General features: G+C 39.5%; 1 protein-coding gene across 14 annotated transcripts in view; it reads left to right on the plus strand.

The window, feature by feature from the left end:
- LOC310909938 (poly(rC)-binding protein 3-like) overlaps window positions 1–12,328 on the plus strand; it is a 497,258-nt gene that overhangs the window by 433,824 nt on the left and 51,106 nt on the right. For 13 of the 14 annotated variants that reach the window (XM_083862317.1, XM_083862318.1, XM_083862312.1 and 10 more), the window contains one exon: window positions 2,077–2,231. In XM_083862317.1, coding sequence (XP_083718443.1) covers window positions 2,154–2,231 — 78 coding nt within the window. In that variant the 5' untranslated portion in view covers window positions 2,077–2,153. Of the gene's footprint in view, window positions 1–2,074; window positions 2,232–12,328 lie in introns of all 14 variants that reach the window. The other variant, XM_083862323.1, reaches the window with a different exon arrangement.

The following is a 12,328-nucleotide window of genomic DNA, read 5'->3' on the forward strand; positions in this document are numbered from 1 at the left end:
TTTCTGCCTTCTCACCCAGGCATCTGCTTCTTATCTCCCTTTCCCCAATGAGACAGGGAATATGTAGTGTAAGTGATAAACCTAGAAATGTGAAATAAATGGATTTATATCAGCGGCTGTGGTCTGGGTGGTGAAGCAAATGGCATTAAATACCCTGAGTCCGTGCTGGGTTAGGGAAAATCAAGAAGGTGGAATGGAGAGTTTAAGCTGCTCTTTCTCACTCTCTCTTTTCATCTCTCCTTAGACATGTCTGCCACTTATTCTTGCAGCCCCTGGAGGCACAGGAACTCTCTGTGGCCCTAGTATTCCAGCAGAGGCTTGAGAGAAAGCTCTTCTGGTATATTTCCCAGGGGCAAAAACATCAGGAGTGGCTTGGCCACTCACAGGCCCTGGCTGAAATGAGAAGTTTCAGCTTCAGAGGAGTGAGGAGTGACTTGGTGCGATGGTCTTCAGATAACATACACAGGGCAAAATGTGAAACGGGGATATTTCAGTGAGCAAATTTAAGCCACATAGGGTGGAGAATGTTTTTCCACACTAATATTAAATGTGTGAGACCACCACTTTTGGAGACCAGATGTATTGATTCAGAAAGGCACTAAACAAATTTGTGGAGCTGTCCACCAATGGCTGTGGGAAATGCAGGTCTGGAGGCAGTCTCCCAGGGTGCCGTGAATCGCTGGTTGCTGGCAGCTCAACGAGTCCATCAGGAATCACTCTACACGTTTCTTATGTTCTTTGAGAATTGCTGTTGACTTCTCTCATAACGTGTTCAGCCAAAGTGGGCTTCACTTTGATGTAGTAAAGTGCTTAGTGGCTCTTAGGATAAAGCTTAATCAAGTGGTGAAACAGCCTCACGATACTTCCTTCAGAGTTTTTAGGAGAATGATCCCATAGGTCCTTCCAATTGTTTAGTCCCATGCCTGAGCAATCTTGGCGAGGGGAGAGCAGCCTACCACAACAGTGAAACACTGTTCTACACTCCGAAACAGAAAATGGGTGTCCCTAGGAGTACTCATTAGCCAGTTCCTCATTTATATATAGTGCAAGGCAAATTTTTGGGAAGCCCGAAGATGCAAAGCTACTGGGGTTGTTACAGAGGATGGGTAACAAAAAGGAATGGGGTTACTGAAAGGCATAATATCTAAGGGTTTTATGCACTATAAGATAAGCCTGAAAAGGACAAAACTAAATAAGGAGTCACTAAGCCTTTTCTACTACAGAATTTTCCTGCCCTTGGTAATATTCCTTCCTGCCCACATTTTTGTTTGTGCTGATAAATGTCCTTGCATTAATAAACTCATAATGCAACTTGTTTATCCCTTCAAAGCCAGCCCTTGCAGCTTTCATTAGCATTTTAGGATATTTATGGCTTTGTAAATGACTGAAAATCTGCAATTTGTCATTAGGAATTAAGAAAAATCTTCCTTCCACTTAGGGCTGAAGCTCAGCTTTGGCCTTTGAGGGACTGAGCCACCTCTGGGCCTCATAGACAAAAACAAAGTCAGACAGTGCCCAGATTTACAACAGCAAGTGGCTCTTAGTTAGTCAGATGTCTTTGATAATGTGTCATCCGCTGTTGCTGGCAGGGATCAGTGTTTAGGCTCAGAATTAATTTCTCTCTAGCTGGAGAGAAAACAAAAATATCTCTTTTGCAAGAACAAAAAGAGAAGGAGGTAGTAATAAGGAGGGAAATGAAAACAGCACCAGGCACATGTAAAAAAATGCATGTATAGATATATGTACATAGCATACACACACTGCAGAGGTTAACAAAGTGCTCTTCAGAAGAAAACATTGTATTTCACTGTGCTGTGCCCTGTACTTTCAACTTTGAAATACAGGAAGTTAAGAAAATTTTAAAGGTTTCAAAAGGGAGTTTATCTTGTAATTGGTGAAGGGCTAAAGAGTATGGGGAGGGATAATAATCAAAGGAGCCTTTTCAGCACTAAACTGTAGTCCAAAAAATCAAAGGATGGAATGTTAATTGGTTTGTACAACATGGTATTCTCAGTTCAGAGTAGCTTCAGCCACTCAATGGTACTTTTTCTTTTTTTTCTTTCTCTCTCTCTGTAGGTTGATTGAGTGAATAGGAGAAAAAAAAATAAAAGAAAAACGAAGCTACTTTCAAGTATTGAAGATACAAGGCCAGGATGAACACGAAGGACGGAAAAGTGTCTGAAGGAGGTCTCAATGTCACTCTTACCATACGCCTTCTCATGCATGGCAAGGTGAAGCATTTCCTGTTGCCTGTGTGTTGAATGTGTGTGCAGCGACCAGCAGAGCCTGGCAGTAACATTGACAGAGGGTCTGCTCCTCCTCCACCTTGAGTCAAAAGCACCATTGCTACGGCCAAAAAATCAGCCCCTGCCTTTCAGAGAATCCTGCTGAAGTTCACACTGCAGCCCAAGCTCATTGAAACAAACCCTGCCTGTAACGAACCCATTTTGAGCGGATCCGGCGGCAAAAAAAAAAAAAAGGAGTTTTCCCATTGATAGTGAGCCAAATTGGGCAGACCCTTGCAGGAGGCTGACCTGCATACAGCTCGCCTTTCTCGGCATTTGCTGGGTTTTGCAAGGTTTTTTTAGGATACTAGAACACTGACTTGTGTGAAATAATTGCCACAGAGTTACTATTTCTATTGAATGCAAATGGGGTAAAGTTCTTCATTATTCTGGTGTAACATCTCATCAGAGTGAGCCCCCTGATATGCCAGGGATTCATCCAGGTCCCTGCGGGTTTGGGCTGGAAGGTTGACTCTCATTTCCTTTCTGTCCAGTGCAGCACTTAAATCATGCAGATAAGTGGGAAATCTGTGCCATAGACAAAGTGCCAATTCAGTATTGTCAGACTTAACAGTCAGGTTGCTGCTTATTTCAGATCGACAGATCATAAAGTGGGCTTTTAATTAAAAAAACACTTTTCATAGGTTTGTTTGTATTATTTGCATCAGATAACTCCAGGCATTTTTAGGCTTAATCAATGAATGTTATAGAAAGGAGGTGGTTTAGACTCTTCCTTAACAGGGAGCAGTGGATATATAGTGCATATTATTCTGGAGATCCAGTTTGTATGTATAAATCTAAAAAAATATTTTTACTCCTAGAATTTAATTTTATAACTAAAATACTTTTACATTTTAAAATAGTGGATGTTTTCAACCTATGGCATGAACACACATATGATATACCCCTAGCACAAATAGGACACTAAGGTATCTCCCATTCTTTTTTACTTATAGAGAAGTGTGAGGAGGTATAGCTTAAGTTTGCAAATTAAAATCCTCAGAAATTAGGTTATGTCAGATCAAATTATGTTTTCTCTCAGAAATGATCTAACCATTTTGTTTGATTTTTTTTTCCCCTGAAATATTCAGCTTCAGGCAGGCATCTGGTGTGTAAATCTGCATCTTAAATAGGGATCTGTCAAACAAATTTAATAACACTCTCTCTTACAAAACCCACCTAAAATCTGTACACGTGTCTGTGCTCAAAATTAGGTCTTCAGGGTTGATTCTGCTGGGTTCTGGTCGCAATCCATGAAAACATTTGAACACATACTTATCCCAGTGGGTATAAACAGCCCTACTGGTTGCAGTCAAATTCCCATGTGCTTAGGTGATGGTGTTTTGGGCTTTTTTAATCACTGTCAGACAGCTCTGCTTGTTTCAGAATCATGCCTTTAAAGCAAAAAATCAAGTGTCTGTCATTTTCAGGATATTTTATTTAAACTGTGGGCTAGGATTATTGGGATGCTTGTAAATCAGAAATGGAATCAGATAAAGTTCATTTTCTCCGTTAAAAATCATTGATTGTGTGTGCAACCACTTTTAACAATAATGGATGTTATGTGTCCAACCTTCAATGCATATGTAGCCCCAAGGGTCTAAATTAAACCCACAAAAGCTACAAAGTTCAAATTTTACCTGGGTCTATACCATGCATCCTCAGTTAACAAGGCACGAAGGGTATTCTGTTAGCTCCACTATGCTCTAATCATGTATCCTATTGTGCCTAAGTATTGGAAAGAGTACATTAAATCAGAATTTATTTTGGCGATAAAAGTCAGATGCTTTCCGTTTCTTTGATGTAATTTCTGTGATTTAGAAATAATACAGAGGAATGAAGGATGTCTGAATCAATATGAACTCAATGTAAGAAGGCATTCTGAAAGCTATGTGTGCCTCTGGAAAAGAAGAAACACATTTCTAGACTCTTCCTTGAGATTTGTTTTGGTAATGACATCAGGGGAAATTGCTGATCTCTAATTAATATTTCTAGACAAAACAGTTTGTCTAGAAGAAGAAGTTGGTCTGTAAATAACTGGTCATAATTTGAGAGAGAAGAGGGGAAATAAAAAGGGTTTTTAAACAGCAGAAGCAAACTCTATTCAGTTATTCTTAAATTAAGATAATTTAAATGGTATTTATTAATGCATTGCATGGAAAAATGAGGACCTCTCCCCACTAGCTCTCTGTGTCTAAACCATTATTAACAGTGTACCTTTGCATAGGAAAAGCCTTTGTCCTTTGTGTTGTTTGCATGCATTTTGATTGGAAATCCATAGCTTGTGCTACTGTGTTTGCTTATCTTGACTGTAAGTCCTGCAGACTTAGGAAATTTTCAGTGTGTACTTTTCATGTGATTTGTAGAGGCTTTGAGTCAAGAATGGACATCTTAATTAGGCAATTAAGGTAAACTCTATACCTGCAGAAAATTAGGATTTGTATGAGTGGACAGACCTCTGAAAGATGGTAATGAATAAAAAAACCCATCACAACAAACAAATTATGTAGGGAAAAAAAAATCATGTGGTGAGAGGAAAAGAACTAGGAGGAGTCCTGAGCTCTGGGAGAACTGGGGCCAGTGTCTCCCCAGGGCAGGTAGGACACCACTGATCAGCACCTTTGCTTTATCTTGCTTTGGGGAAAGGAGCATCCGTGTGTCCAGCTGAGCTCCTGAAGGAGCCTCTGGCTGAAGAGGGAGCAGAGCCACTCAGCCACAGCATAGCAAGGTTTGGGAGCAGCCAGCTGGCAACAAGGCAAGGCACAGCCTTAATATTCTCATGGCAGAAAACATGGTTTTAAGGGAGGGCAGCAATTTTTATCAGTGGACGCAAAAAAGAATTTATGCAGGCCCTGCAAAAAGCCAATGAATGGAAGGTATAAAAGGTTAACCTCAGGGTAACCTCAGTGTCGCCAGGGCTTGGTACGAAAGCTGTCTTCCTGAGCTGGGAGTTCAGAGATTTTGTGATGATGTAGGATGAAAGGCCTAATTTTCATCTTGTGCCATGTTACATCAGTGAAAAAGTTATGATGGCATTACAGCCCTGAAGAGAAATCATGAGCAACACAAAACATTTGTCACATTTTCTTGTGATGAACTAGAGGGCAGGTGTTGGTGAGGATGCTGCAAGGGCAGTGCTTAGGCATTCCTTGCATCCACAGAGAAACAACTGTCAGTGTTTGTAGGAAATCTCAAAGGCAAGATTAGGAAAAACTTGTTACGAGGATGTGTGAGGAAGAGAGGAGGCTTCCTAAGCATGCTGCACCATCCATCACTGAAGGTTTCTAAGGACAAGTCAGACAAAAGTAAATTCATCCTGTAAGGCTGCACTTCACAGGCACTGCAGCCTCTCTTGCTCAGCACCCTTCTGACCGAGTTACCTGAATACTGTTCCACAAAGGTCAGAAACAGAAGAACCTTTTGCAGTTGGATATATAGAATACATTAAATAATGCAGATATGCATTTTCATCCTTTATTAATGAGAAAGATACACCACATTAAGAAATTAAGCTGTTTCATACATTTCAGTAGAGAAAAACAGAGAATATGAGTTGAGGCTGTTTACAGTGCCCTACTTTTGTACTTACCATCTGATTCTTGCTATTTCTTGAAGTAAAATAAGTAAAACCACTGTGTAGGAAAGAGATGTGAATGAATAAGGGTATTTTACTATCTTTGTCTACTTCAAAAATACAATTTCTGGGCAAGATTAGAGTATTGCAGGGATTGCAAGATTTCTGCTTCCAGCAAAGGCAAGAATAGCAATATTTGCCCCGATCAGATCACTGTTTTTGAAGAGCATAAGAAAGAAAATGGAGTGTATGCATTCATGGGCTAATAGACCCCAGCTATCAGAGCACTCTGTATGGAGAGGCAGAGCTCAGGTCCCAAAAGAACTGTATCTTTTACTTTTTCTTCTTTTCTGAATTTTTGTCAAGATAGAAATTCTTTTGGCTCTTTACATATCATAGGATATAGGTGTAGAACTCCATGTTTCTTACCATTCCTTGCTCACCTTTTGCTGAATTTTCTATTCCCATGACTTGTGGCTGATTTTTTTTCCTTGCTTACTGCCACAGGTAATGAGGTCGAAAGACTTGAAAATTGTAGCCTTGCCCACAGGCATCTGCCAGCATATCTTAGGACTTGACATCTGCAGTGGTCTTGAACTAGGTTTGGTCAGTTCATGCCCAGAATGAAATAACTGTTGAAAAAGCACCTATTTTGACTGTATTGGATAATGATTACATGATTTTGGACTAGTTTGGTTTCGTACACAGCCAGTGTTAACAGGCTGATTAAGACTCTGGAGACACAACATTAAAGTTTAATTTTAGATGTGGATTGCAAAGAGACTATGCCAGTAGAAAGGTTTTAAATCTCAGGAAAGCAGCTTAATGGAGATTTAAAAGCCAGGTCCATGAGGTGGAACAGGAGAAAATGTTCAAATGGGCCAGCACAGAAAGGGCAGCAGGTCACAAATCCACTGAGATCCGCCTCCATCTCATAGTGGTGGTGCAATAATCTCTGCTTCCTCCCTCTAGTACAAACCTGCAGGAGAAATAATGCATTGTTTCCAAAGGCACTGTGTGAACATGTGCATTGATGAAATCATACTGGGTGCAGTGAAGTCTGCAAGAAACCAAAGAATATAGTAATGTATCGTGTCTGAGGAATCTTTTAGAGAAGGAAAATGGAGTTCAGCAATAAAAACCAAAGTGGATTAATGAAGTCGGATGGTTAGGAAGAACAAGGAAATAATTTACAGGTAGTATGAAGGAGTGAAGGGAAAACTGGCAGGGAAGTAAGACTCTTGCCAAATACTGAGAGGTGTAAATTGGAGAGTTGAGGCAATTAACTGGAGAAGATAATTTAGAAGATACATGTTCAGTGACAGAGGGAAATCTGGAAAGCATAAAAGGCTAAAAAGCATCAGACGTGGCAGTGTCTAGAGAGTGGCACATTTGGGATATGCTAAGTTGGAGAGGAAAGCTATTTCAGCAAAAGTGTGTGCAATTTTGGATGTTTGGCATTGGTGCATCATGGGGCAAAGAGAAGGTAATTACCTTACTGTTCTTCTAGCAGAATCACACCTGCAGTTCTGTGCTCAGCAGCAGGTGCCACGTGTGTGAGTGGTGGTGAAAACTGACAGAGGGGGAATTCATTGAAAAATAACAAAAGTTTTAGGAGACTGAGGAGGCTGTGCCTAGCTTTCTTCAAACATTCTCAAAAATACATGGAGAGAATAAATGCAAACGTTATGGAGTGTAGTTATTTTGAATGCTGCAAGTGCTTGTGGCTGGAAATAATGATATAAAATACTATTTTGAAAATATATCTAATAAGGGAATCCCAATTAAAAAAAAAAATCTGGTATGGAGATTTTCATTATGTTCTGTACGTCTCCTTTGCAAATTTTAAACATGTCCAGTCAAGAGTAGCACATATAGTATTAGATTGTATAATCTGCATTGATGGAGGAAAGATATGATAACTGAGTGGAGCTTTTCTTTCCTTGATACCATTTGCTCAATGATAGATTTCTCATTCAGCAGCAGTGAATTAGAAAGATATACCTGCTGTCAAATGATTGGGTTTGGACAAAACCCTACAAGTGCCTTAGTTTTTAGGCACTAAACTTCCAGTACGTACAGCTTAATTTTACATTCCCTGAGGAACTCAGGTTATCTGAGAAATTATATTCAGCAGGATCAGTGAGTGACTTGTGGCACTGGAAGTACTGGTTACAGCGACTTACATCCAGCTTCAATGGTGCCTTTCAGACGTGTTGGTGATTACCTTGTGGTGCTATATACAGAATTTTTACAAGAAAAAGAAAGAAAATTTAGACTCTTAAAGTGATGGCTTACACTTAGCAGCTCAAATACAGAATAAAATCTTTAAGAAATATTGCCTTTTTCATTAGTACAGATAATATCATTTTAGCATCAGGGATTTCTTTTAGTGGCCACTTTTTTTGTGCCTGCTTAATTGCCTCCCTGAAAGACCATAAAGCAAGTGCAGAAATTAATTTTCCCCATCTTAAAGGTAATGACCTTCTCTTTTTCCATTTTTTATTTTTTTACTTATTGAAATACAGAATGCAACAAAGTAACTTTAAGAATCACCTTGTCAGTAATACCATCCAAGCCATAAAATGCCGATCAAGTCAATGTTTGTTCTGTTCTTTCCAGTTTCCACAAACACTGTCAGGGTATTATGAGGATTGAGTGTCCTGCCTATTGCTATTATAGTTCCTGTTTTGTTTGCTTGCATTACTGTGATACCTGAGAGCCCTGGTCATGGAACAAAACTCTGCATGCAGATGCACAACACAAGATGGATCTCTTCTCTGTGTTTTTCTAGGAGCAGCCAAGATGCTCTCACTAGCCTCAAAAATCAGCAGAAAGGAACAGAGAGAGTTCACCCAGCCCCTGGGCACACTCCGCTCCCAAAAACAATCTCCATAGCTGGGTATTCCGGCTTTTACCAAACAAAATCTCCTCATCGTCCATGACTGTAATGAATTGAGATTGCAGAAGGCACATGCCCTACTCAGTGCTGCTGCTTCAGCATCACAGGTGCTGGGACAAGCACAGGATCAGAACTAGTTTTTGGGTTGGTTTTGGCAGGGAAGACTGGGAGGTTAGGTGTGAAATTGAATATAAGCTGGCTACCCATCTGCTATCAAAATGCAAAAGAAAAATGCCCATTGACATAGCTGCCCCAAAAAAACCCATTAGATGAAGATGCATAATACTGGAATCTCCATCAGAAAAACCATTATTTGTAGATTTCCTAATGCACTACCGTATTTGTTAGCATAAGATCTGCCTCAGAAAGGAAGGCTTTGCACTGCAATGCCTTTCTAAATTAGGGCCGTGGACAGACAGTGACTGCTAAAGCATCACCTAGGAACATGAGATCTCCCATGTCAGTGAGGCTAATACCACATAATCCCAGAACACAAATCAGATTCTCAGTTTATCCAAGGTAGCCATGTTTTTCTCTGAGGCTGACACATTATGTCATGATTCCAAAAACTGACTTTTCTTCCAGTCTTTGAAAAATGTTGATGCCCCGCATGCTCCATGCAAACACATTGTTTAGAACATCTTTGTGGAACATGTTCTTGGGATCTTCCACACAAGCATGTTCATCCTCAGGTGATGGTGAGGAGAAAGAGAGCGTTGAGTTATGTTATGCCTTATGGATGGGAGAAAGTCAGCTGGTCTGGGTCCAGAAAACATTATTAGCACAGCTGTCATGTGCTGTTGCCAGGACCCATCTTTGTCCCATGAGGGGTGTGTGTCCCCACCATGGAAGGCTGTATTTCTTTCCTTTCAAAGCTGTTTCGTTTGTAGACTCCAGCCCTACTCTTTCTACCTTGTCTTTGCTTTATAGAGAGCAGTTAGCATGTGCAATCAGAGCATTGCCTGAAGGAATTTCAGGCTTTAGGATGAAGGCTGTGCTTTGTTTGATGTTTTGAGGTGAAAGCACGTATTTCTGTATTATTTCTTAAATGTGTTTTCCTTCTAGACATGGCTTTATCTCTAGACGTGACTTTATCTTTGTTCCATTTGCCCCATAGCACTGATAATAAAAGCTGCATGATAATAGAGCAAGACCTGTGCATTTCTATGGTCCCACTTTAGCTACCTGTCTTTCTTTTGATTTTCCAGGACTCAGTAATTATTAAACCAACCTCACACTTAGAAAAAGTCATGGAATTTCACACTTTATGTTTACAGATCAAAGGTTAATCTTTAAACCAAGGTTTGTTATCATTTGTAAGCTTCTTGTTTTCTTAATATGACTGATTGCTTTGTCTTGTTATTCAAAGGACATACCAGATAATTCATTAGGAAATAGGTTTCTTCTACAGTCAGTTTTATATCTTTGTTTAGTCATTCGTACCATCAAGAGCCCTGCAAAAGCCTTGACTCACAGGCATTTTTGTTGCCACCTTTTGTTCTTCTGGTGCTGCCTTGCCTTCACCACATTTGATGCAAAATCTGCAGAAATAACTTTCTGCTCTTTAATGGGTCCACCACTTTCCAAGTGTTTATTAAGAACAAAATTTGTCACATTCTTCTGAATAAGGTGTGCAAATAATAATATAATCTACATTTCAGCATGAAGGAAACTATCCTCTGTTTTTACCATTGTTTTTCCTCAAATTATCTGCAATGAATTGGCTGCTGTGAATGATGTTATTCATCTGCAATGAATAACCAATTGGTTGGTTAGCAATATACTTTACTGATGCTGGGCAGTCTCCCAGGGTTCGTTGATGAAGTTCAGCTCTTGTTTTATCTACTTGATTAGAAATTTCCTACTAAAAAAATCATAATGACAGCTCACTCCCCCAGGCTTGAGAATTATCTTCAGGCTATCTGAAATCAGCATGTAGATTTCATATTTTCCTGGGGTTTTTCAAAATGACTCTTTGAGCACAAGTGTGAAACTCGCCTGATTGAGATGTGGTCTCCAGGTGTTAATGCCCTTTGGAAGGCATTACCTGGGTTGGGTATGCAGCACCATCTGAAACTCATGCCCCTTTGATGAATCTCAGGATAGGCACCCCAAATTGTGTACTTTTAGCTCTGGCATCAGTCTCCCAGTTGGGTTGGCTTGGACTTGTCTGTCTCCCACTGAGTTTTTTTTGTGCACTTCTTTTTGGATCTGCTGTTGAAATGCAGTTATATGAAACTCAGTAATTGTTATCATATAACTTTTTTCTACTATATTTACATGTGGATGATTAGTCAATAAATCAGTCTGAAATTGATGATAAATATTTACTGCTAGCTTATATTCCTGAGCACTGGAAAACAGCAAATAGTTCAGGAGTTGTTAGTATATTGTAATAGGCAATTATTTGCTAATGCAGCTAAATCAAACACTTTTCTGACCTCCACTGAGGCTGAACTTGACATTAGCTGTAGGACTCCTCTCACCAAACTTTGCATATGTTAGTGTCAGTTTAGGTTGCTTCTGCTGCAGATGAGAAAAGCCAAAAACCCTTAGGAGTACACTTCTTCCCTCCTTTTTTAAGAACAAAATATCCTCCATTATCTCTCTCTGGACTGCAGTGAGGTTACACTAAACTCCTAACTTGTAATGAACCAGTGGAGGTGACAGACATCTTATGCATTTAACTACAGCACATTTGGTGTCTGGCAGATTTAGAAACATTTTTGAAGAAGATAAAGCCATTAAATTAACCTTGGTTAGAAATAATGCTAAAACTTGAGTGTCATAAAAATGGTGTTAGTTATCTCATTCAGCAGTAAACTTACTTCATGGTGATATAAGAAACTCTATGAAACAAATATTGGACTGTATAAAGAAACATTAAAGGCTGGGTGAAGTAGCTTCGGTAGTTTGAAGAATGAAGTGAAAAGAATCTTTTGATTTAATCTGTGGCTGAAATAGGTTTCTCATCATAATTAAAGACATGATCTGTTGTCACCAGTACTTTCTAGGAGCTTTCCTAGAAAAAATTAAGGCCCCAGAAAAGTCAGAAGTGACCCATTTAAAACAATTCTGTATTTTTTATTTTTTCCAATAATTTGTATAAAGTAAGATTATGAAATGTCTGTATAAAGTTAGTGCTTCTCTCTGCCCCTGTGACCTTATTTCACATTGCCAAGCAGAATCCCATCTCCCAGGGCAGAGGGAGAAGTGGCATTGGCTTGGATGTTTTGAAAGTAGCTTATAGAATAAGCTCTAAAGGCACCCTTTGATGAGGGGGAGATTTGAAGTACTCCATACGATTACAGTGACATTTGCTAGCATGTTCCAAGGAACTGGTCACCAGTCTCACTGAAATATTTTTTTCTCAGTGATATTCACACAGTTCTTTCACTCATTTCTTTGGAAGCTTGTACTCTTTGCTAATAAATAACAAGGTCATGATCGGTCGTGTAGAATTCCTGTCCCCACTGAAATCCAAAGCTAAACTCACAGAGAATTCAGTGAAACAACCAGCTTAGAATCTTTTTATTTTATGCTCTCCTTTGCTTGTTTAAATACTCC

Source organism: Zosterops lateralis (genome assembly GCF_965231275.1).
Source record: "Zosterops lateralis genome assembly, chromosome: 1".
In the NCBI taxonomy this organism is placed as follows: Eukaryota; Metazoa; Chordata; class Aves; order Passeriformes; family Zosteropidae; genus Zosterops; species Zosterops lateralis.